This window comes from Taudactylus pleione, unplaced genomic scaffold (assembly GCF_031769625.1).
Source record: "Taudactylus pleione unplaced genomic scaffold, aTauple2 ptg000918l, whole genome shotgun sequence".
Lineage (NCBI taxonomy): Eukaryota > Metazoa > Chordata > Amphibia > Anura > Myobatrachidae > Taudactylus > Taudactylus pleione.
The window spans coordinates 1,337,382-1,364,927 of record NW_028285319.1 but is presented as its reverse complement, the minus strand read 5'-3'; the positions used below and the strand labels follow the sequence as shown (position 1 = coordinate 1,364,927).

The 27,546-nt window shown below is 44.5% G+C and overlaps 1 protein-coding gene across 3 annotated transcripts in view; it reads right to left on the bottom strand.

The window, feature by feature from the left end:
* The window catches only part of PRKG1 (protein kinase cGMP-dependent 1), a 1,225,781-nt gene that overhangs the window by 63,872 nt on the left and 1,134,363 nt on the right, over window positions 1–27,546 (bottom strand). For all 3 annotated transcript variants that reach the window (XM_088459635.1, XM_088459634.1, XM_088459636.1), the window contains one exon: window positions 11,646–11,720. In XM_088459635.1, coding sequence (XP_088315761.1) covers window positions 11,646–11,720 — 75 coding nt within the window. The remainder of the gene's footprint in view (window positions 1–11,645; window positions 11,721–27,546) is intronic.

The following is a 27,546-nucleotide window of genomic DNA, read 5'->3' as shown; positions in this document are numbered from 1 at the left end:
TTTACGAAATAGACCCCTAAAGGTGGCCATACACGGCACGATATGGGACCACATGAATTCGGGCAGTGACAGCACGATCCGTCTGCTGACGGATCGGCAGTCGCACTACACGGTGCATCGCACCGTGTATGGCCAGCATAAGTTTAGAAAACCAGCACCACTGATTACACTATAATGATAGGCACGCACACACAATACATATTTGATTTGCTATTTCCAGCAGATGTATTGTTGCATTATGTTTGCTTTATCCATCACCAAAACATAATAATAAAGTTCTTCAAAAGTGTACTAATTAGATTATGTGATATAACATTTTTCAAACTTATCTCTGAAGGGAAGGGGGGGGGGGGTAAGATCACATTTGTCATGAAGGACAATAATAGTTATGAGTGGCCCTGGTGTTAATTGGTACTGAGACGACTGTTGCACATGTACAGAAGAATTACCAGAGACACCAGATGCTGTATCGCACGATACCTATACATAATGCCATCCTGAAATGGTGCTATATTACAGTACCTCACACTGATTCCACACTGCAGTCCCTAATACGCAAATAGAGGGAGCGCAGGAGAAACCTGTGAGTTCTCTTCACTTTCCCTCTTCTTAAATAGAGCGAAGCACTGATGACCCCCTTATTGTGGGTTCAATTAATAGCCAGTTATACATTTGCCATATCATCACTAGAAGCTATTGGTTGCTATGTTTATTGCACATTTGCATTCTGTTAGTAAACAAGCCTCTGTATATCTATAATTATTTTATTGTGTATAAATTGCTCTAATGCATTACACAGTAATTATAATTAATCACTACCATGAGCCACCCTTATGACATTTAAAGCAAGACATGGTTAATAATACACATTTTTTTATTTAATCAATATTTTTAATGTTTTGAAATGTTGAATAAAGACATGAAAAACACTCTAAATAATAAGTAGGTATTTTGTGAAATTCAAGCTAATGGAGGTGACGGAGTTCTGCTTCTCAATTTGTTGTCAGTATGTCATGTTATAGGATATCACCTATAACTCCCAGTGTGATTCCCCTGCCAGACGGGGGAATCTCTATGCACCAGATTTATCAAATTGTGCTACAAGGTTTATCACGTAATTCTCTTCTTTTAGACGGAAGCTTCTTAAAGTCATATGATCTGTCAGCACACAATCATTCCTACATTCACCGCTGAGACATAGTAAATACTGATAATGTATAATACCAACTATCTCTCTGTTTAATCAACACAAATCTTACTTCAAATTAGGGATGTGCAGGCTCGGATAGGTTCGAGTTTGCACGTGGAGTTCGGATTTTTCCCTCCAAAAAAACGGAACTCAGAACGAGGCAAAACGTCATCTTACATGGACGAACATCATCATTCCTGGACAAAAGACCAGGAATGATGATGTTCGTCCATGTAAGATGACGTTTTGCCTCGTTCTGAGTTCCGTTTTTTTGGAGGGAAAAATCCGAACTCCACGTGCAAACTCGAACCTATCCGAGCCTGCACATCCCTACTTCAAATACTTTATATGTGAATAGAGAGGGAATGTAGATATTTTTTTCAATTGTGAAACTTTGCGCCTGATTCAGACCCGCACGCAGTCTACAATCGGTTGCAAATGAGAAACGTTTTGGGAACATGTGTGTCGCCCCCGTTTTGTAGTAATGCAGAGGCCAGGGTCTGTGACTTTCAATGCAGATTTCTTGGCCCCTGCAATCATACTTGCTAACTCTCCCTCATTCTCAGGAAGACTCTCTGAAATAGTAGCAATCTCCCTGTCTCCCTACTTGCCTACTTGCCGAAATTTAACTTTTCCTCCCCGGGAGAAGCCTGGGAAGGAGAAGCAGAAGGGAGGTGTTGGGGGTGGGGCCGGATGGGTCACATCATTAAGCCCCACCCGTCTCGATAATTTGCCGTGAAAGCCGCATATTTAAATAAGGGGCGTGGCCAAATGATGCAAATCTCATAGAATAGCGTCATTAGATCACACCCACTACTCGCGGACCTGCCGATCATGCATTTTCTAATAAGTATCAGTGTGTTTTCATCAACAAGTAGATCTTACTAACTGCTTTGGGGATTGTTACATTCGGATGTAAGTCAGTATTATGGCACGCCTCTCAGATGTAACAGTACACATCCACTTTACTGCCACGCTCATAGGTGCTGCTTTTACAATCTCCCTGAAATGCTTTTTCAAAAGTAGGCAAGTATGCCCTGCAATGGAGAGGAGTTCCGGTGACCAATCTGAGTAAGCTTAGGTCGATGCCTGCGACCAATGGTGTTCTGATGTTGCGTCATACGACGTAACGCTGGCATCTGCAATGCCAGCAGTGGGCGTCTTTTGCCTTCAGATGCCACGGCATAGCATTTTTTTTTAAGAGTGCCCATCTGCGAATTACAGATTAACATTTGATGCACATAAAACTATAGCATCTTTCAGAATAATTTGATTTTATATATATATATATATAATATATATATATAGTAAAGTGTTGACATTATTCTTTAATTATTTGCCATTTATAATACACTGAAAGTTGAATCTTCTTTAACCATTCAGCTTTATCATGCTGTATTTCACATACATCAGGGTGTTCTATTTAGGAAAAAAAACTTGCATAAACAAACATGCCAAATCCCATTTTTCTTCAAAAGAAATGAAATGCATAGACGATATGCTATAACATTTGTGAATAATCCACAGAGCGTCACAAATCATGGCAAGATTTGCATTTAAATATACTGTTGGTATAGAACGTATGTCTCAGCAGTGGACAGTCTGCTAAGTAAAAATAATATTACAAAATTTACCACTAGATGTCATACCATCCCAAGTACTGTATTTTTTCATCGGTAAGGCAATAAAACTGGAAGCTCATCTCCGATAAGATCTCTACATGTAGCCTCCTGTCATTACGGCTGGACCTGCGTTTAACTACGAGGTATCACTAGTGATGTCAGTGGAGATCTTCCGGCTCTGACAGAGCCAGAAGCTCTCCGGGGCTTACGACAAGTGAGACCCTACCCTAGGGTCTCGTCGTAAGCCCCGTCACCCTAGCGGTCGTTAGAGCTGTGGGTGTAAACCCACAGCCTAACGACCGAAACAGAGGCGGGCGGTCAGGATGCAAGCGGCCGCCCAGTTTCTGAGCGACCGCTTGCATCCTCCGACCGCCTCTGAATGAGGCCCTTAATTCCCTCAGAAGATCTGCCTAAAGTCATACATGCATTTATATCGTCATGCCTAGACTACTGCAACGTCCTCTACCTCGGTCTCCAAGCAAAAGAATTACACCGCTTGCAGATGGTACAAAACGCAGCTGCCAGGCTATTAACCAACCAGCCCCGTTCCAGCCACATAACACCCATTCTCTACTCCCTTCACTGGCTGCCTGTCAGATGGCGAATTGCTTTCAAGATTGGATTAATAACTTACAAAGCCCTTCATGACCATGGCCCAGGGTACCTGAAGCAGCTTCTGATTCCCTACTGTTCCACTCGATTACTGCGATCCGTTGACGAAGGACTATTAACAGTACCTAGAATCTCACGGAATTCGTCTGGGGGTCGAGCTTTCAGTTTTGTAGCTCCAACCTTATGGAACTCACTTCCCCGCACAGTTCGAGAGGCCTCCGCTCTAGAATCCTTCAAAAATAGACTCAAGACTCACCTATTCACCCAAGCATTTCACTAATGTCCCTTGTTTAAGCTTGTTTTGTATTTTGTACTGTAAATGTAAAGCACTTTGAGTTATTTAGGAGAAAAGCGCTATAGAAATAAAATTATTATTATTAATAATATATTTTATTCATATAATTCTATTCATCAATAGTAGTCAGTGGTCAATGTGACTATTTAGTATTTGTCCTGCTACAGATCATAAATAATAAAAATACTCTAAACTAGGTGTATGTGATTATTCAAGGTCTAGACCTCCAACTTCTGCAAGTGGTTCCTTTCACAGTACAGAAATGATCCCCATAAGGGTTGTCTTTTGAAGGTCAATATTTTCCAAATATCAATAAGTCAGTGGCAGTGCTACTTTGTCCATGCACAAACCATATATCTCCTTTGCGCATGCACAAATGCATACCAGTGATGGTTCAAACCATCAATGTTTGTCTGCTGATGGGAGTCAAGCGGTAAACTTCAAAGGCCATAACTTCAATGGACATCCCTAATCACCATAAAATGTTCCAGGCTACTTTCTTGGGCACTGCTCCTTCTCTTAGGGCAAGAAGAACACAAGAGCCGGATTCAATTAGGCTCAGTACTTACCGCATAAGGAAAAGGGTTTGAAGCCTCTGATTTTTATACCTGGAGATATTCAATCACAAGGCCCTTTCCTCAGGCGTTAACCCATAGATTCTGGGATAAGTGCCCGGAGCTATGGGTTAACATGTTCGCGGCGGCCACGTTAAGGGCAGAAAGCCCTACTTCCCGCAGGTTTCTGCTCAAGCCTCAGAAAGGGGGCAAACCGAAATCTGCGTTAAGTTCAGCCTGCAGGCCTATCTGCGGGCTGCTGCAGGATGCAATTAAATAGCCACGGTCACTTCCGCAAGGTAACTATGAGGCTAAATGAACCCAGCCCCAAGGCTTATCAATGTGGAGACCATGGATACAGAGTAGAATGTATTGATAGGGTAACCAATTATGGCGCCCCACTGCTAGTGACTGTGCAGAGATGTGCCTCTTCATCTTGATTCATGATTAAAATATTAAACTTTATATGAACTGTGTTCTGGTTAAGCATGAAAACTGGTATGTGGCGTGGTAATAGACGTGGTCCCTTTATATTACATGGATGTGCATATTCCCTTTATGGACTAGATATTCTCTTTATGCTAGTTTTCTTTATACTCCCAGGGTTCTGTGTTGCTTCAAAAACCATTTCTGGCCAGATCCGTTAAACCTGACACTGATTAAGGCATCTTTTACAGATCACTTTCCAATTATGATTTTCTCTAAGTGCTGATGAGCCCAGCGTGGTGTAGGCAATGGCATCCACACGGCACAATTACAACTAAGTGGTTTCAGCACTTAGAATGAAAACTAAGAGAGCAGAATAAGTGATCTTAGTGAGAGATAACATAATAGAAAGTGCTCAGAAAGTTAATTTAAAGATGTTTTTACTTTTTCTGCAATTTTCCGCAGCAGTAGTAAAGATATTTTGTTTTTAATATGCACAACTTTTGAACAGACATCTATAGTTATTAACTGACCCAAAATAACTGTCTGCCTATATACTACAGCTGGCTGTACTGATCTGAGGGCCTGATTCAGAGCCGGACGCTATTTGCGTTCGCTCGTTCAGAAAAAGGGGCCGGATATTTTAATAGAGTGCTCGCTCTTTGCGGTCTGTTGACGCCTCTATGTCTGAGCGAGCGAACGAAACATGCGCTCGCTATTTTGTAAAGACGCCCCCTGGCCATTCGCATAATACGTCATCTCCGCTATTTATTAGATTAATCGAGTACATCGAAAGGCGTCTGAACTGCTCGCAATGTTTGTGGTTGGATTTTCCTACCGCAATCATGCGAACAGTTCAGGCTAAGAGACAACCAAGTGACGTGGCCGATGACGCTGCTTTGTTAATTATGCACTCCCATTTAACGCCCGTTTTGACTGTTTGGCACGCCTGCGCTCGGATCTCTACTCCCCGTTTTCAAGCACCTTCCCCTGTTACCACCCACAAACGCCTCATCCTGTCACTCAAATTAGCAGGCACTAGTTATTTTACGAACACATGATTTCCGTCCGCAATGACTGGTTGGCGCATGCACATTATGACCCATATGCATGCGCAGATGTGCGAACATCGCTCGGAGCGAACGAGCGGCCGCTTACGAGCGGCTCTGGATCAGGCCCTGAATGTGGTTCAGATTATGCAGATGTGACAATAGGGAAAAGGTTTGATTTCTATGAATTCTATCGAAAAATGGAAAAGTTTCCAGGCAAACCTAAACAGGGGTTTTATTATTTTCTATGCTGTTTACCTGTCTGGCAAGTGTCAAAGTAGATTTAGGAGAAGGTTTATTAAAAAAACGTCAAAAAGAAAAAAGAAAATTGGAGGAGTTTTCCATAGCAGCTAATCAGAGTCCAGCCATATATAACTAGTACATGCTAAAAAATGATAGCCAGATTCTGATTGGTTGCTTTTGGTAACATATAGAGGTATTTTAGTTACGTATTCCCCCACATATATCATACAGACAGGTGTCTAGTACCTGGGACACTGCCAATGTACACCCTCATGGCAGCTGTCTCCTGGCAGGTGAAGTTTTAAATTATCTGGCCAGATAATTGTATCGTTTATGCCCAGCATAAAGGTGCCCATACACTAGCGATCCGGAGATGGCGGGTTGCAGGATCGGTGAAATCCAAAATGTTGGATTTCACCGATTTGCCGACCATGATCAGAATATTATCGTGATTTGCAAATCGGTTAAATTTAACATTTATAATTTCACTGATCCGGCGAAAAAGTCAGAAAGAGGCAAAAAGTCATCTTGCATGGTCGAACATCATCATTCCTGGACAAAAGTCCAGGAATGATGATGTTCGTCCATGCAAGATGACGTTTTGCCTCTTTCTGAGTTCCGTTTTTTTGGAGGGAAAAATCCGAACTCAACGTGCAAACTCGAACCTATCCGAGCCTGCACATCCCTACTTTAAACCAGGACACTCATTAATTAGAGGTTGTGTGGCTGGCTGACCTCAAACCTGCAAATCACCTGGTTTTAATCAGTGTAATTCATGAGTGTGAAGGGATAATATGGTGAAGCCTATAATAAGTAAAAGAGGGTTCCAAATTCAAATCAGCCATTAGACAGTGGCCAGGAAGGTGGGTATATCAGAGCACCACTATTGTGGCACCTGGCAGAGAGGGGTTAAAAAGCTTCCATAGACATCTTGTTTCAATAACATAACATGTCATGCTGTAAACAATTGCATTATATACTCGTGTATATATATATTGTTTGTTAGGCATTACACAATACTGTGTTTTTGTAAAGCTACTTTTGAATTGGGATATTTCAAGCAAGACATTTAGATACTGTAGGTGTATTTATATCTAAAGTAGTCTAGTAGGCCTGATATTGATGAAGATCAGTATTGTATGTGTAATTTTACATAATCTACAATCACAACATGCATATAGGGGACAGAACAGAGCTACTGCTGTTGTGCATGCCAAGTGCCAGCAGCTTCATCTACTAAGTCTGCTGTGTGTGTGGATCTGAGCGCTCAATCAGTGCACCGGTCTCCTCAGTATTACAAAACAAACAATTAGCACCACCCATGGATTTTTGATATTGTGTCAGCCAGTAATGAATATACCTCTGCACCAATTACAGTAGGGGATCGGTATATGTGGGATGCACTAAAACTGGGTACACACTATAGGATATATTGGCCGATCTTGCGATACGCGATGGAGCACAATGACTATTGTATAGCTTTTACCCCCAAATTCAACCGGGATGTAGTTATCAGACCGGCGGACGGCATGCCACCGGTCTGATTCCTGACTCTGAAAGTCCAACACAGGACTTAACATAGGTCCTTAATACCGACGCCGGGACACAGACAGATGCCAGCCCGAACCAGGTAAGTCCGGGGCGTCTTAGCTGTAAGCTGCGGGGGGAGGCTAAGGTTTAGGTAGCATAGTGTGGTTAGCATTAGGTTTTGAGGAAGGGGGGTTAGGGTTAGACACCCCTAGGGGGGGTTAGGGTTTGGCACCAAATGGGAGGGTTCGGTTTAGGCATGAAGGGGGAAGACTTAGATTTAGGCACTAAATTTAGGGAGGGTTTGGGTTAGGGTGCGGGGTGGGGAGGGTTAGGGTTAGGCTACAATAAGAGAGCGTTAGGGGGAGAAGGGGGGAGGGTAAGTATAGCACCCGACCCCTGTCGGGATACCAACCATCCGTATGCTGCTGCCGGTATTTTGACAGGAGGCATCCCGACTGCCGGCATTACATACCGATTCCAATTCAACCAATTCATTGTTTGATCTTTCTTCCCATCTGATGTGCTGCACATCAGATGGGGCAATGCCAGGGATGATGCGGCGTTGTTGCATTAAGCATTTAACAATATATAGCATTGTCATATGGTGGATCTTACATGGCAATGTGATATATTGTTACATCCCATCACTGCGTCACTGGGTTGGCACATCATTTAGGTGTGTACCCAGCTTAAGTTTCTAAAGCAATGACAAGAAAATTAGCCAGTGGAGGTGCCAAGGGGAGGGATGCGGTAAGTACAGCATCTCCAGAAATCAAGGGTCTCAGGCATTAGTCCCTTTCCATTCTGATAACAAGAGAAAGGTAGGTACAAATATAATGATTTGACCAGAGGGCTCGATTCAGACCCGCTCGCTAGATGTGTTCACACGCAGCAAAAGTATGCAAATCCGCGATCGCACGGCAAGGCATTAGCATGTCCACTATATCTTGGTGTGCGATCGCAGTGTGTATGTAGACACCCACCAGCCTGTCTTAAGATGCCTTTGCGCTCTGTGCAATGGTGCCAGTCGCCCATAGCTAGTTACGCCCTGGATTTGACTGGTTATCTGCTTAAAAGAACAACTTGCACCAGCATTTAGCTGCACGCTGGGACACACATTTTCTAGAAACTAAATGTAAATAATGAAGCTTGTTAACTTGCTCACGCTATTCGTTGACTATTAACATCATAGTTGACGATCTTTGTAGCATCCTTTCCAGGAGAAGCCTGAAGATGCAAATGGCATATGATGGCGGCAGGGCCCGGCACCCCATGACATTAGTAGGGTCAGGGCCGGATTAAGGTCTGTGGGGGCCCCTTGGCAACAAACTTGTGGGGGCCCCTGTCAATAAAATGATCAAAATGATATAGATTCTATAGATATATATGCAATGCATACCAACTTGTTTGTACAGGGCTAAAAGCTGTATATACTATATATATATTATATATATATATATATAAATGGCATAAAGCTTGGCACTCCTCCTCAGCCAGTGATTTCGGGTGCCCTCCGCAAGTAACAGAAAACTGTAGTGTAGAAAGTGGTGGCAGCGGCACTCCTTAGTAATAAATCAATAAACAGATGAAGTTCTAAACTTCTTTACTTCAACGTTTCAATCTTTTGGGAAGATTGAAACGTTGAAGTAAAGAAGTTTAGAACTTCATCTGTTTATTGATTTACTACTAAGGAGTGCCGCTGCCACCACTTTCTACACTATATATATATATATATATATATATATATACATACAGCTCTTAGCCCTGTACAAACAACTTTGCATGCATTGCATATATATCTATAGGTATATATCTATAACTAGGTATATCTATCTATATATATAGATATATCTATATATATTTTCATCAGATGCATCTATCTATATATATATATATATATATATATATATATACATACATACAGTACATACATATATACATAGATCTGTATAAATGAAATTATTTGACTTGGGGTGCTTATTTACTGAGTGGGAGACTTGACTACTACCTGCCTCTTTAGCTCTTTCTCACAGGGCAGGCAGCCAGGGAACAAACACAGGACCTCATTCAGAGGCGCTCGCAAAATGCGAGCGCTCGCTCTGAATGAGGGTTGCCGCATCTATTTTCCGAACCGGCCTCCTGGCCGCTCGCTAGGCTGTGGGTGACCAGCCACAGCTTTAGCGAGCGGCCAGGTTGATGGTCGCGATGGTCAAGACCATCGCGACCATCGGGGCTTGCGACGAGACCTTTGTGGTAGTGTCTCGTCTTCCGCAAGTCCCAGTGAGCTTTCGTCTCTATTAGAGCCGGAAGCTCACCACTGACATCACGAGTGATGTCAGTGGGGCCAGCCCCAGACGGCAGGCGTTCCATCGGGAACACCTCCGTTTGGCAAGCCACCCCCCCACCCGCCTACAAAACGGTGTGAGCTGTCGATCATCATCGACAGCCGCCCCTTTTGTAGTAAGCCCTGAAGCGAGAGAATTTCTCTCTCGCTCCTGGGCTTGCACACCCGCAGTGCAGCCGCTGCACGTGCGCTGGGCCTCTACATCGACCCGCTTTTGAGCGCATCGGCACTTGCGAGCGGGTCTGAATGAGACCCACAGTGAGATCTCACTGTGTCACTTGTGACTTGCAGCACAGCAGGCTGACAGCGGCTGACTTCGAGGAGCGACAAAAAGTGAAAGGGCGCCTTGGGCGTCTCACTCATGTAGCAGCGCAACAGCAGCAGCACAGTCTCAGTCACTGTCTCGCAGGATGATGACATCATCTCGCAAGACCCCGACTGTGGAGAAGTTCCTCGACGGCCGCTGTAAGAAACAGCTGAGCCGCCAAATATAGCCGCCTACGTAATGCACTTCAAGGAAATAGGCAGCGATTTAAATGTAAATGTTGTGGGGGAAGTGTGCCAATGTGTGGGGGCCCCGGGACGACCGCCCCTTTCGCCCAGCCTATAATCCGGCCCTGAGTAGGGTACTGAGCCAATATGACGCAATTCTTTAGAATTACATCATATTGGCCTGACCCCCTCCCTATGGACCAGAGATTCCCAGCATTATACTCCCAGTCCTGCTCACTTCATTTAAAATTTGGCAGGATGCTGGAGATCCACTAACACTTCTCTTGCTCTGGAGAACCCCCTGCAATTGGGGAGTCTCCCTGTAGTTGCGGAGAGGTTATTATGAGTAACATTTGTAGGACTGAAGGTATACAGATGACCATGGTTAGTTTATGTGTACACTGATGTGAAAACTATGCATTTTTTTACCTAAGTGCATATAAACCGATATGACATAAAAAAATCATTGTACCAGATAAGATCACATATTTTTGCATTGTACACGCACACCACCAGTGCTCCTTGTCTTCTGTCTCCTTGTCCCCTCCGTGACTCTGACACTGCCAATCACCCATACCACTGGCATATCTATAATGGATGCAGGAGTGCGGTGCACACAGAGCCCCTGGGTCTAGGGGGGCCCAGCACTGCACATTCTGCACAACGAAAGATATGCCTGCAGCAGGTGCCCCCCCTCACCTTTTGCAGACGGGGCCATATTATTTTGTGTGATATGTTTGTAAAAATGGCGCAGTGATAGGAAAGGACCTGGCGCTGTGCCAAAGCCTATTATATCTTCTGTGCACGTGCCACCTTCTGGATATATCAAACAGAAGATGGTGCTGCAAGCAAAAGGCTGTTGTGCATTGTATTTATGCTGTTCAGCTTTACGTCTACCCCTTGTACAGCGCTGCCTAAACATTGTGGCATTTAAAAAAAAAAAGACAATAATAAATTAACTTGTGTTGTGCTGCATTATTTTTAAAGGGTTTTTGTTCTAAGATGAAAACATATTCAGTTGATAACTTACATCTAAAAGCATAACACACGTGTACATGAGCACAATGCGGCTTATATGGATTTTTATTGTTTCATTTTAACATGCGTAGAAGAATACTTTTCAATGGCCAGTGTGTATGTATGTTTGGTTAGGGGAGAACTACTTCACCACTCTACATCTAAGCGCAATACTCCACCTCTCAGTAAAAGATTCCTTCCATGTGCTCACAATTACAGCTGAAACACAAACAATATGCATGCTTAACAGCCCAAAATGTCATCTTACTTACTTTGCCTTAGCCTCGGCGTCTTCATAAGCCTTATTAGAAACATCGTCTAAACCTCCAATCAAATGCTTGAAAGAACTGCAAGAAAAACAAAACATAATTGTCAAAAAGAAGTCACAATCAAAACTGCATAAAGACCGAAACACAGCACATAAACAAGACACTCAGGCATAGGTTTGCCAGGATCTTCAAATATTCCGTCCATGCCTCTTATCTCAACACAGAGAGCAGACAATATGATATTTCATTCTATACTGAATGTTTTAGACAACAAATCTCCAGTTTGCTAATGTATTTGCAAGAGGTCATGGAAACAAGTAATTTGTCCAGGCAAAACTGGGCGTTGAAATGTTGACATGTTCACTAAATTATTCATTTTTCTCATTAGAATTATACACTGTTGAAATTATCTGCAGATGTATTTATACAATTGAGCTTCAGAAACTAAACACACAGGGATATGAATGTTATATTCTGTCAGGGCAGACTGGCAGGTAGCGACACTTTAGGAGTAACTGTTATTTGTATGCCCTGGGTAGATATTTTTGCGTTAATGTCAGGGTTTGGGACCTGTTGTTGATACTGAAGTTCACATAGGGCCTGATTCAGAGTTAAACGCTATTGCAATTTTCATGCAGTTGAGCGATTATTGGTGGTCTGTGCATGCGTCATAGCCACATAGCGCGTGCACGGTGAATGAACTGCGATCAAGCTCGCTGTGAGGATTCACTTGAAATTGATTGACAGGAAGAGACCATTTTGTGGGTGGTTACAGGGAATTTCGGCCAAAACGCTGACTATTTCCTGGGTGTGTACCAGTGATGTGCGGTGAGGTGAGGCAGGTGAGGCAGAGCCTTTCCTGTCATTCGTGGGTATACTCCACAATTGTTATACTATAAAACATTATAAGAAAAATGTCAAATATTATAAATCTCTTCTTTGTATTATTCTAATCATTTTTATAGTCAAAACTCTGGAGTAAAGAGTGTATGACAGGTGAGGCACTGCCTCCCCTGTCTACCTTTTACACACATCCCTGATCAAAACTCACCAAATTTCTAGCACTATATACTGCTGTACCTTTGTATAATGGCCATGTTAACCCCTTAGGTTCATATATGTATCTATAAATCTGGCTCTGATACTAGTCAGTGCCTTCCCCGCCATTTACCTCACCGCACGTCACTGGTGTGTACAAGCCAGCGTCTGCGATCGCGCACACAGATAAAGCCCCAGCGCCTCAGTTACCACGCCCATTCTGAGTGACCATAGACTCACTCGAGGAGTCAATGTTTTGAGGTTCTGCATCCAATGCTACATTTTGTGTATGCAGTTGCAGCAGCTACGAGTGCTGTGGCTGTACCATAATCTGTATCATATAAATTACGACGGCTGATGCATTACATACATGCCTACCCTCCTGGAAGTTGCAGGAGGCTCACGATTTTTCGGGTAACCCCCCGCACCCCCGGAAGGGTAGGCACTTCTCCCGCATTCTGCCCACTTCCTAGTGAAGTGGGCAGAATAAAGACAATTTTTTTGCGGACCGGCGGGTCCGCGAGTAGGAGGCGTGACCTAATGAGAATTGCATCATTTTGGCCACACCCCTTATTTAAATATGCGTTGCTGTGTCAAATTGTCACGATGGGCGGGGGTTAATGAAGCGGCCCATTCGGCCCTGCCCCAACACCTCCCACCTGCTCCTCCCCGGGTTTCTCCCGGGGAGGAAAACTCCAATGTCGGCAAGTATGATGCATTAGCATGTTTTAGCAATTGCTGAGCGGTAAAATTCCCAAATATGTTTCCATTAGCTTACTACTCTGAATCAGGCCCATAGAGTGAATGTAGCTTTGTAAGTGTCAAACTCTTCATAAATGAATTGGAAGCAGCCTAAGGGCTTGTTACATAATGTATCCCATAAAGCAAAGAGCTATTTCTGTTATTTTATTTATTATTTGAAAAGACAAGAGTTTTGAATGCTTGGTTTGGGTCTATATTCTATTATATCTGCGTTTTTGCCTGTAATATGAAGCACAAGGAATGTGGCGTGATGAAAAGCTGCACCTACTGCATCATAGCATTTCTTACACAGATTCAGGCTCATTTGCACACAGATGTACAAATGTTGCACATGAAATTGATCAGTGTAATCTAACAATGTAGTTTAGTCGCTTCCAGTTATTTTATTTATGCAACACATTTTTATTTCTGAAGGAACAAACAATGGAGCCAGTAACATGTTGGCATGTATCAATAGCTGCAGGCTAGGTATTATTTGGGATGTAATACTGGATGGACATTAGATGGCGCTGTACCATAAGTTAGCACTGCGTAGTCTCTCTTTATTGTAGCAGTTTACTCTCTTCTACCTTCTTTATGTTAATCCTCAACTCTTGAAGTTTTATATGTACTCAGTAAAGATTTATGAAACAATCTTTCCTGGGATATTAATGCTAAACAAAGATGAAAATTCTTCAACCAATGAAACAATTCTCACTGTATTAAAAATTCATACACTTAGCTCCAGGCCACATACTGCACAATGCATCCTCCCATGCAGATTCCTCTCTGGGAATCCTGTCAAATCTAAACTGCCTACACTTTACAGGGGCTCGCAATTAAATACTATGAAGGAGCATATGCTCACACTTGCCATGAGAGAGCATAAAGAAGGGACATAGCTGACTTCAAGGCAAGTGGATTCTGATTTTCTCCCATATACATGTATTTTACACAAAGCACCATGCGTGGAGTCAAAGGAAGATATTTTTTCACTCGTTTTAGATCGACAAATAAACCCATTCAATTAATTATACAAACTTCTTTTTAGTGTTAAATTAAGTGTAAATTTACTACCAGTGATACCAGATATCAGAGCTTTTGACATACTCTTTAATGGCCTAATTATTTCAATAGAGTTTACAGCATGTGTGCTACATGTAAACCTCCCCCGGAAATGCATGGAGCTTCACAATATTTATTTTGATCTTTTTACCAATTAGTCCGTACTGATGTGGGATAAGATCGTCCCAGGGCACCCACACCTGAAGGGCCCCCACACCCAGCCATCGGGGTTAAAGTGAACCGGAGGAGACGGAACCAGTTCCACCTCCTCCGGCCACCTAACCCCGGTGCCGCATGGAGACACCAGGCGCCCGCTGAGATTGTAACCAGCGGGCACCCGGCTCCCTCCCCGTAGCGGCAGCCAGAGCCGGAGACTAGAGCTCACTCGTGAGCTCCGGCATCTGGCTCAGGCAGTGAACTATGGGAGAGACGTCATGCGTCTCTCCCATAGTGCAGAGGAGCAGCGCCAGCTGAGTGGATTAGAAGGCAGCGGGACTCAAGGTAAGTATGATTTGGGGGGGCATTACTCGAGTGGGACATTACTACAGGGGACATTACCCGGGGGGGAGGCATTACTACTGGTGCCACTACCACAGGGGGCACAACTACAGGGATATTACTACTGAGGGCATTACTATTGGGCACACACAGGGGGCATGACTACTGGGGGCACAACTGCAGGGGTATCACTACTGGGGGTATTTATACAGGGGGCATTACTATTGGGAACACTACTACTGGGGGTATAACTACAGGGGGCATTGCATAGGGGGCACTGCATAAGGAGCAACACTCCTGGGGGCACTACTCTGGATGCACTGCATAAAGGGCACGTAATAGGGGCCCCCACATGTTTGTTGCCCAGGGGCCCCCACAGAGCTTAATCCGGCCCTGGGCACCCCGCAGGTGAAAGCCAGCACCAGAACCACCAGGACCAGTAGACACTACAGGAAACCCTGGGTAGGTAACATTTATCTTACTATATTGATCTGTGATATTATGTCTGGTAGTTCTTGATGCTGTGTGCTCTGTGGTTAATTGAGGTGAGGACGGGTGAGACTGTGGTGCAGGAGTGAGCGCAGCAGACCACACACAAACAAGGATTGATATAGTCTATTCATCATCTACAGTGTATGGACTCATCTACTACTATATGGGACATTGCAATCTAAGTAACATCATGATTTTAAGAACACACTACCAAAGGATCATAAACAAGTCTCATCAGGTTGTTGCTGTAGCTCTTTCTGGAATACATGGAACATGGACATTGCTACTTTGTCAATAGACAGAGCATTAAGGCAACACCACGTTATTAAGAACACCCTTTCTACAGCATTATCAACAAATCTCATCAGATCGCTGTTCAACCTTATCACATGGGACACAGGGCCTAATTCAGACCCGCTCGCGAGCGCTGAGCGCTCGCAAGCGGGTCGATGGTGCCCTAATGCGCATGACGGAGGGAGCTCCGTCGTGCGCATGCACGAGACCCGCATAGCGACAGCCAAGCTCTCGCTATGGGTCTCGCACCAAAGGGGGCATGCTGTCGATGGTGACTGACAGCACGTCCCCTTTGGTGGGCGTGCTGGGGGCGTTGCTGCCCAGACGGAGGCGTTCCCATGGGAATGCTTTCCGTCTGGAGCCGGCCCCACTGACATCACTAGAGACCGCAGGGTCTCGTCGCAAGCCCGATGGTCGCGATGGTCTTGACCATCGCGACCATCTTTTTGGCCGCTCCCATAAGCTGTGGGTGGTCACCCACAGCTATGCGAGCGGCCAGAAGGCCGCTCCATTTTTAGGTAGGAGGGCCCTGATTCAGAGCGAGCGCTCTGGTCAGAGCGCCTGGCTCTGAATCAGGCCCACTGACCATTAGTGTTACTTATATGTGCAAAGTATTGGAGTTAGCACATCAATTCCAGAAAAAAAAACATTTTAGCTGTGATCAATGCTCTTAAGCAACTATAGAGTGTATAATCTACAGTAGCTGGAATTACCCATGAATTGCAACTAATACATCTTGATTGACACCATCAATGCCCCAGAGTGCTTCAATTCTGTACATTCTATTATCCGAGAGGTTGGGACATCTTTAAGTGCAGCTAATAAGGGTAGAAGCACACTCTACCTCTAGAACTTTTGAAACAATATTTGTTTTAAAAAAATACACACACTGTTTAAAACGAGCACTAGTGCTTCAGCATACACTATACTTGCATTGGAAAAATTGGGGGGCAAAGAGTGTAGGTCCACCCAATTGTTTTATAGCAGCAACTATGGTAAGGGTATACACACAGCCTGATGTCCCAAAGCCATAGTGCCAACCAGCCCTAGATGGTTAACATGAGAACAGCCATGTTCTGACCAGAGCATGCCCATTCATTTCATTATGAATGACCAACTCTAGGCAAAGATCCTGTACAATGTTTGGCTAATGTGGATTTACTCAAATTCTTCACCTACAGTCTGTGCTAAGAGCTAACTATCAAAACATTTCCAAGTGCAAACAGCACTAGCCAGGTGTGCCTGTTCTCTCCCCTTATATTTAAATTTATCTTAGAGTCTTATCTAACAGTGAGGACAAGGTCAGAGCATTTGCATAATTGTGGTTTGCTGTTATATGTGCCTGCAGGGCCGGTGCCGCCGCACAGAGTGCAGCAGCCCTGAGGGCGGAACCGGCCGCCCACCGCAATCACTACACAGTGGCGGTTCTAGGGGCGGGCTAACAGGGCCGTCGCCCGGAGCGCCGGCCCCTAGAGGGCGCCACTGAATCCCCAGGAGGAAGAGAAAAAAAAATCCCAGAAAAAAAAACAAAACGTGCCGGTCCGCCCCGCTAGCCACCGCAGGGAGGCTTCATTTGCCGGGCGCCCACTGATATTTGTTATCAGCGGGCACCCGGCTCCCTCCCTGCAGTGGCACTCCTGAGCGCCGGCTTCCGGCAGAGAGCACTATGGGAAGGACATCGTGACGTCATGACGTCTCTCCCATAGATCCGTGGTGGAGCCGCTGTCAGACCGGAGGGCAGCGGACGGAGGAGCAGGGCTTAAGGTAAGTATTGTGTTTGTTTTTTAATTGTTTTTTTTTTTTTTCAGAAGCACCAGCACTAGGGACATTACTACTGGGGGCATGGCTATAGGGGGGCATTACTACTAGGGGCAAGACTATAGGGGGGCATTACTAATGGGGGCATTACAACAGTGGCCACTACAAAAGGTTGGCATTAATATAGGGGGCAATACTACTGGAGGCACTACAATAGGGGGCATTACTACAGTAGACACTACTAAGGGGGCATTCATATAGGGGGCATTATTACTGTAGGCACTACAATAGGAGGCATTACTACAGTGGACACTACTAATGGGGGCATTAATATAGGGGGCATTACTACTGGAGGCACTACTATAGGGGTCATTACTACAGTGGACACTACTAATGGGGGCATTACAACTGTGGGCATTACTACTGGAGGCACTACTATAGGGGCATTCTTACTGTGGGCACTACTATAGGGGGCATTACTACTGTGGGCACTATTATAGAGGCATTACTACTGTGGGCACTACTATAGGGGGCATTACTACGGGGGGACTACTAATGTGGGCATTACAACTGTGGGCACTATTATAGAGGCATTACTACTGTGGGCACTACTATTGGGGGCATTACCAATAGGGGCACTACTATAGGGGACATTACCAATGGGGGCACTATTATAGAGGCATTACTACTGTGGGCACTACTATTGGGGGCATTACCAATAGGGGCACTACTATAGGGGACATTACCAATGGGGGCACTACTACTGGGGGCCTTAACACTGTGGGCATTACCATTGCAGGCACTACTAATGAGGGCACTGGGGGGCACCACTTGTTGGGCCATTGTGTAAGGGGCACCACTGCTGTGGGCATTGTATAAGGGGCACTACTACCGTGGGCATTGTATTAGGTGCACTACTACTGTGGGCCTTGTGTATAAGGGGCACTAATTTGGGCATTGTGTAAAAGGGGCACCACTGTGTGTCATAACATGAATAAGGGACTACTGTGTGGCGTAACTTGAATTGAGGATAATGTATTATAAAGGGAATTACTGTGTGTGGCACAATGTATTATACAGGGCATTACTGTGTGTGGCATAATGTATTATACAGGGCATTACTGTGTGTGGCATAATGTATTATGCAGGGCTTAAGGTAAGTATTGTGTTTGTTTTTTAATTGTTTTTTTTTTTTTTCAGAAGCACCAGCACTAGGGACATTACTACTGGGGGCATGGCTATAGGGGTGCATTACTACTAGGGGCAGGACTATAGGGGGGCATTACTAATGGGGGCATTACAACAGTGGCCACTACAAAAGGTTGGCATTAATATAGGGGGCAATACTACTGGAGGCACTACAATAGGGGGCATTACTACAGTAGACACTACTAAGGGGGCATTCATATAGGGGGCATTATTACTGGAGGCACTACAATAGGAGGCATTACTACAGTGGACACTACTAATGGGGGCATTAATATAGGGGGCATTACTACTGGAGGCACTACTATAGGGGTCATTACTACAGTGGACACTACTAATGGGGGCATTACAACTGTGGGCATTACTACTTTGGGCACTACTATTGGGGGCATTACCAATAGGGGCACTACTATAGGGGACATTACCAATGTGGGCACTATTATAGAGGCATTACTACTGTGGGCACTAACTATTGGGGGCATTACCAATAGGGGCACTACTATAGGGGACATTACCAATGGAGGCACTACTACTGGGGGCCTTAACACTGTGGGCATTACCAATGGGGGCATTACCACTGCGGGCACTACTAATGAGGGCACTGGGGGGCACCACTTGTTGGGCCATTGTGTAAGGGGCACCTCTGCTGTGGGCATTGTATAAGGGGCACTACTACCGTGGGCATTGTATTAGGTGCACTACTACTGTGGGCCTTGTGTATAAGGGGCACTAATTTGGGCATTGTGTAAAAGGGGCACCACTGTGTGTCATAACATGAATAAGGGACTACTGTGTGGCGTAACTTGAATTGAGGATAATGTATTATAAAGGGAATTACTGTGTGTGGCACAATGTATTATACAGGGCATTACTGTGTGTGGCATAATGTATTATACAGGGCATTACTGTGTGTGGCATAATGTATTATACAGGGCATTACTGCATGTGGCATAATGTGTTATACAGGGCATTACGGCGTGAAGCATAATGTGTTATAAAGGGCATTACTGTGTAAGGAGCATTACTGCACATGGCAATTATTCGCCACAAGGGGAGAGCTTGGGGGAAGCCCAGCACCTTCATAAGTGCTGGGCATGCCCCACAGTGTGATGAATTGGGGGTGTTCCACAAGGACACACCCCCTTTCCGGAAGCGCGCGCTCAGAGCAACACCATCTAAATTTAATTATTTTTTTTTGTTGGGGGGGAGGGGCGCCACTGGAAATTTTCGCCCTGAGCTCCGCAATGTCTAGAACCGACCCAGTCACTACACACCGGGCACCCACTGCTATATATATTAATAACAGTGTGCGGCGCCTGGCTCTTTCACCAAAGCACACACTCCCGACCCGGCCACGCACGAGCTTCCAGTCTTTACCCTAGGAACTGTGGGAGGAGACCCACCGTACCTAGGGTGAGGACTCGGAGCTGTTGGGTCAAGTGTGCACTGTGCAGAAGGCGACACGGCATCCAGTGGTGAGCACTGCACTGCAGGAGCTCACAGTGATAGGTCCCCCGACGACGTCCTGCATGGCAGCACCAACAGGTCCCCATTTACTGCCAGGCCCGGCATCGGTGTCCAGCAGCAGGTGTGTGCATATAAAATACATATTCATATACAGCAAAGAGACTGGGGAGGGAGGGTTCAAGATGACAGACATAATAATATATATCAATTGTTGTTGGTCACCTACTACATTAGTATCCTGTGTCCTTACCAGAGTAAAAATAATTGTCATTTACTGGTCTACTGGCCAGGTGACAGGTGCATGAGCTAAGAGAGGCAGGGTGGGGGTGGGGAGAGCAATATCCTAAATCATATCAGCCATTTTTTTTTATTATTTTTTTTTGGGACGGGGGGGGGGGCACTGATGCTCTTTATCACACAGGTCACCAAAATGTCTAGTTATGGCTCTGTGTGCCTGGATAGACTACCAGGGAAGTAGGGAACCGTCAGGTGTACAGCTGAATGCCCTGAGAAATGCCAGGGTTAAATGGGGTGGCATTTCTTATTATTATTGGGAACAATCCATATGGAAAAGGTCTTTTATAGACTGGTCATTTATATAGTACCAGAGCTAGTTTACCTACAGCTATGGGGAGCTTATCTGAGGTCACAATGTCTAAGGCAAGTGATAACGGGCCTAATTCAGATTGGCCTAGCATTTTAGTGAGAATAGGGACCCATCAGAATTATGCACCACCAGTGCCAGATTAAGGTCCACATGGGCCTGGAGCTGAAATTTATGAAGGGCCTATTGTGTGCCGCTGCAGGGGAGTGTGATAACTTCGGTGGCAGTGTGAATAGTGATGTGGGGCCATGCCTAGTGTGTGGGTGTGTTCTACACAGGGGACATAGCTATCTCAATGGGGGCATAATGTGCGCCTACCTTTAACAAATTTATAGTGGAGCTATAACATAAAAGGTTTTTTTTTGTGAAAGGGCAAACACAGCTGCCATCCGTGGCCTGCGGCACCTCTGTAGGTTATGATTGATTATCATCACCCCTCATAGATGCAGCAGCTCCCTATATGCATACACACAGATATATATATATATATATATACACTGTATATAAACGTTTATACAAATAGTTAATAGTGGTGCGCTCTGGGACAATTAGAGTGTGTAAATGAAGGTTAGATTAGATAAAGGAAGGTTTTGAAAAAGTCTGTACAACGGATGAAACGCGTTGGTCCACACCCCTTACCTACAAGATTTTTTCATGAGAGAACTTTGCCTATACATTATGTAATTTAGAGACTTTTTAATCACAGTTCATGAATTCTGTGTTTAGTATGCTGATTTATAGACTCCCCTGAGTCAGAAGTCAGATTTAAATAAATTAGTTTTAACCAGACTGGAGTCTGTAGTATATTCCATACCTCATTACTAAGAGTGCAGCAGCATATTCCACACATTCAGTACACTCATAAGCATCTGAAAGAGCACCGGGAGAAGGAGAACCAGCAGGATTGATACATCATATTGGGTAAGTACAAGCCATTCTTACCTACCTGCACCATTGTGTTCACCATGATCCCTGATACTGTGTCAATATATTATATTTGAGGTGGAATGCGAACAAGGAGATTTATGGTGATATCAAGCATATATAAGAACACCCATCCTACAGACATCACAGATTATAATTCTTTGAGGGCTACGTATTCCTTGGGACTATCGAAAGATCCTTCTCCATAAGAGACAGCAGGATTTTTTGATTTCATACATTCCCGGTCAGGGATAAGGAGCACATGTCATCTTCATAACTGTCTAATCAGTTTTAAGAACACCCTACCTACAGATTCAAGTCGGGACATTTTTGTTTAAGACATTAGTAGGACATTTTGCAGTTTAACTACATCAAGAAAGGGACTTCCTTTATCTAATCTATACCTAACCCCAGTACTTACAGTCGGAATGCCGGCAGTCGTGATGCCGGGACCAGGATTCTGAGAGGTGTCAGGATTCCAGCGCTGGCATTGTAAGCGCCGGAATCCCAACTGTCGGTATAATGACCGCATCCAATACCAATGAAGGCGGCACTCTGACAGCGATTATGGATCACACAGGACCCCCAAGATGCTTTCAATGTTTCAGAATTCTTTACTTAGGTTCTTTGATCATGAAAGAACCTAAAGCCAAGTACACACTAGGTCGACTTTGGGCCGACCCGCGATCTATCTGACGATTTGTAAGTGTATACACACTTGCCAATCGCCTGCCCGATGACCCGGCCTTGACAGTTGCACAGCAGATCGGATACGTCTGTGAACCATGTCGTTCACAGACATATCTGCTGTACACACCCGATGTTGCACTATGGATATATTGCCTGTTCAGTGGAACGGGGGATATATCTATGAGTGTGTACCCAGCTTAAGTAAAAAGTTCTGAAATGTTGAAAGCAAATGGATGTCCTGTGTGGTCCATAATCACCATAAGGTTTGCATTTATTGGCATATATGTGTGGATGCCAACCTATTGCAGAAGTTGGCAATTAAGGAGGACACCAGTGCAAATTTTATTTCTGAGCATGGGAGTGCCAGCTTCAACAATTGAGATATATATATATATATATATATATATATATATATATATATACACACACACACAGTCAGGTGCATAAATATTGGGACATTGACAGAATTTTCATATTTTGGCCCCTATTCACCACCACAATGGCTTTGAAATGAAACAAACATGATGTGCTTTAACTGCAGACTTTCAGATTTAATTTGAGGGTAATTACATCCAAATCAGGTGCACGGTGTAGGAATTACAACGGTTTCTATATGTGCCTCCCACTTTTTAAGGGGCCAAAAGTAATGGGACAAACTAAACAATCAAAAATCTCACTTTCACTTTTTAATACTTTGTTGCAAATCCTTTGCAGGCAATTACAGCCTGAAGTCTGGAACTCATAGACATCACCAGATGCTGGGTTTCATCCCTGGTGATGCTCTGCCAGGCCTCTACTGCAAATGTCTTCAGTTCCTGCTTGTTCTTGGGGCATTTTCGCTTCAGTTTTGTCTTCATCAAGTGAAATGTATGCTCAATTGGATTCAGGTCAGGGGATTGACTTGGCCATTGCATAACATTCCACTTTTTAGCCTTAAAAAACTCTTTGGTTGCTTTTGCAGTATGCTTCGGGTCATTGTCCATCTGCACTGTGAAGCGCCGTCCAATGAGTTCTGAAGCATTTAACTGAATATGAGCATATAATATTGCCCGAAACTCTTCAGAATTCATTCTACTGCTTTTGTCAGCAGTCACATCATCAATAAATACAAGGGAACCAGTTCCATTGGCAGCCATACATGCCCACGCCAGTGGCAAACGCAGGATTTTGAAAGGGAGGTTTCCAAATAATTGGTTACAGAACCAGTGACAAAAAAGTCTAACCAGAATAAGCCTGCAACATACACTTTATTGTGTACTTCAAGTGTTTTAATATAAATAACTATAAATAATATAAATAACAAGGCATCTGGGCATAAAACTTGATTATGCACTATGGGCCTGATTCAGAGCCGGACGCTATTTGCGCTCGCTCGTTCAGAAAATAGGGGTGGCTATTCAAATGAACCGTTCGCTCTTTGCGGTCTGTTCACGCCTCTAGGTCTGAACGAGTGAACAAAACTTGCGGTCGTTTTTTTTAAAAATACGCCCCCTGGCCGCTCGCATCCTACGTCATGTCCGCTATTTATTAGATTAATCGAGTACATCGACCAGCGTATGAACTGCTCGCTATTCTTGTGGTTGGTTTCTGCTACCACAATCTTGCGAGCAGTTCTGGCTATAAAATAACCCAGTGACGTGGTAAAGTGACGCTGCTGTTTTAATTATGCACACCCATAAAATGCCCGTTTTGACCTTTAAGCGCACCTGCGTTCGGATCTCCACTCCCCGTTTTCAAGCACCTTCCCCTGTTACCACCCACATACGCCTCTTTCTGTCACTGACTGGTTCGCGCATGCGTATAATGATCCGTACGCATGTGCAGTTGGGCAAACGTCGCTCGGAGCGAACGAGCGGCCGCTTACGAGCGGCTCTGAATCAGGCCCTATGTACGAACAAAATGTAAACTACCAGTGCAATTTCAACATTTGAACTAAAAATAAAATATACTATTATGCCATAGTGGTGCGTCACCTTGACAAAGGGGCGTGTGCACCAAAACGTTGGCTGCTCATTCTAATGGCATGATTCAATTACATGTATGGCTCTACCCCTCTGATGCTTTCCACTAACCTATTTTTCTCCTAATGATATTATTAAAAATGGAACAAACATATTGGTGTACATGATGAAATGGTAGATAAACAATTAAAATAGATTCTTAGGAGGGGGCAGATCCTTTTGCTGATATAACACAAAAAATACACAAGCTTCCTTCAGCAACCACACAACATAAAAATTTGTCAGTCCCACTACTTACTGCTGGCATCTTCGGTGGGCATGATCTCGCATACTGCTTCACAGCCACAGTCCTATGGTGCCCTGGTGTATATCACAGACAGACAAGGCAATGTAGCTTTTCAGTATATCATCGGCCGGCTTCATCCCCTGCCCAACGGTGACAGCCCCCAGCCGCACAGCAAATGCACACTAACCATGGAGGCGGAGCCGTGAGGTGTCTCTCACGTGCTCCGCAATGGCCCATGGAGGAACTGCAGCGGCTCGGCATCCGCAGCAGCCCTCCCGCGGCCATCACATATTATTGCTGAAGGACCTTCTGTGCATGCGCCAAAGGTCATGACAGCTGCCCGATCGGAGCTGAGTTCCGATCGCGGCAGCGGTCATCAGAGCCACTGGACAGTCAGTGCAAAGCGGCCCGACAGAGGTGAAAGGGAACCCGCTGGCCCAATCTGCCCCTGGCCATGGGGGGGGGGTTTCCAGCTACTCGGAAACCCCCCCTGCGTGCGCGCCTGCTTGCCATGACACTACCACCACCATGCTTCACTGATGAGGTGGTATGTTTTGGATCATGAGCAGTTCCTTTCCTTCTCCATACTCTTCTCTTCCCATCACTCTGGTACAAGTTGATCTTTGTCTCATCTGTCAATAGGATGTTGTTCCAGAACTGTAATGGCTTTTTAAGATGTTGTTTGGCAAACTGTAATCTGGTCTTTCTGTTTTTGCGGCTCACCAATGGTTTACATCTTGTGGTGAACCCTCTATATTCCCTCTTGTGAAGTCTTCTCTTGATTGTTGACTTTGACACATATACACCTACCTCCTGAAGAGTGTTCTTGATCTTCTGTCATCCAACACAGTTGTTTTCCGTGGTGTTCCGGGTCTTTTGGTGTTGCTGAGCTCTCCGGTGCGTTCTTTCTTTTTAAGAATGTTCCAAACAGTTGATTTGGCCACACCTAATATTTTTGCTATCTCTCTGATGGGTTTGTTTTGATTTTTCAGCCTAATGATGGCTTGCTTCATTGATAGTGACAGCTCTTTGGATTTCATATTGAGAGTCGACAGCAACTGATTCCAAATGCAAATGTCACACCTAGAATCAACTCCAGACCTTTTACCTGTTTAATTGATAATGAAATAACGAGGGAATAGCCCACACCTGTCCATGAAATAGCTTTTGAGTTGACAGTCCCATTACTTTTGGCCCTTTAAAAAGTGGGAGGCACATATAGAAACCATTGTAATTCCTACACCGTTCACCTGATTTGGATGTAATTACCCTCAAATTAAATCTGAAAGTCTCCAGTTAAAGCACATCTTGTTTGTTTCATTTCAAAGCCATTGTGGTGGTGAATAGAGGCCAAAATATGAAAATTCTGTCAATGTCCCAATATTTATGCACCTGACTTGTATATACTATATAGAAATATATTTACACCATGATTTTCAGGCAAGTACCAATGGGTGTGTTCTGATATCCATCATGACAAGCAGGAGAGTTGTCAGACTCCCTGGAGAGCATGTTTTCTGCTACTTCGTAACTATTTCTTACTATGAGAACTAAGGCCCTCATTCAGAGCCGTACGCTCTGAGCAGAGCGCACGCTCTGAATGAGGGCCGGGCTCCATTTTCATGGAGCGTCCTCCTGGACGCTCGTATAGCTGTGGGTCACCACCCACAGGCTATACGAGCGTGCTTTGTGATGGCCGCGATGGTCGAGACCATCGCGACCATCGAAATTGCGAGCCGGAGCCTGCGGTTGAGGTTTTCAACCGCAAGCTCCGGAGTGATTTTGGCTCTATCAGAGCCAAAATCACTCCCACTGACATCACTAGTGATGTCAGTGGGCCGGCTTCTGACGGGAGGCGTTCCCGCGGGAACGCCCCCATCAGGGAGGCACGCCCCCGGCACGCCCACCAAAGGGGGCGTGCTGTCAATCAACATTGACAGCACGCCCCCTTTGATCGGACACAACGAGCGAAGGACTTTCCTTCGCTCGTCGCGTCTGGCGCATGCGCACGACGGAGCTCCCTCCGTCGTGCGCATGCTCAGTGCATAACATTGACCCACTTGCGAGCGGACAGCCGCTCGCGAGTGGGTCTGAATCAGGCCCTAAATGTACAAATATCCTGGATATCTATATTTTATTATTTATTTAATATATTGCAATAAATAATTGAATGCCACTCTGTCAGTATTATTTCAAACATTGATTACAGTGCTGTGTTGAATGGAGTACGTGTATGTCCACATAGCATAACATATGTACAGAGGCCGTGAGAAATGTAGTCTAATACGTTGGTCAGATATTTGTACATTTAGTTCTCATAGTAAGAAATAGTTACGAAGTAGCAGAAAACATGCTCTCCAGGGAGTCTGACAACTCTCCTGGTTGTCATGATGGATATCAGAACACACTCATTGGTATTTGCCTAAAAATCATGGTGTAAATATATTTCTATATAGTATATACAAGTCAGGTGCATAAATATTGGGACATTGACAGGATTTTCATATTTTGGCCTCTATTCACCAGCACTATGGCTTTGAAATGAAACAAACAAGATGTGCTTTAACTGGAGACTTTCAGATTTAATTTGAGGGTAATTACATTCAAATCAGGTGAACGGTGTAGGAATTACAACGGTTTCTATATGTGCCTCCCACTTTTTAAGGGGCCAAAAGTAATGGGACTATCAACTCGAAAGCTATTTCATGGACAGGTGTGGGTTATTCCCTCGTTATTTCATTATCAATTAAGCAGGTAAAAGGTCTGGAGTTGATTCTAGGTGTGACATTTGCATTTGGGATCAGTTGCTGTCGACTTTCAATACGAGATCCAAAGAGCTGTCACTATCAGTGAAGCAAGCCATCATTAGGCTGAAGGGTT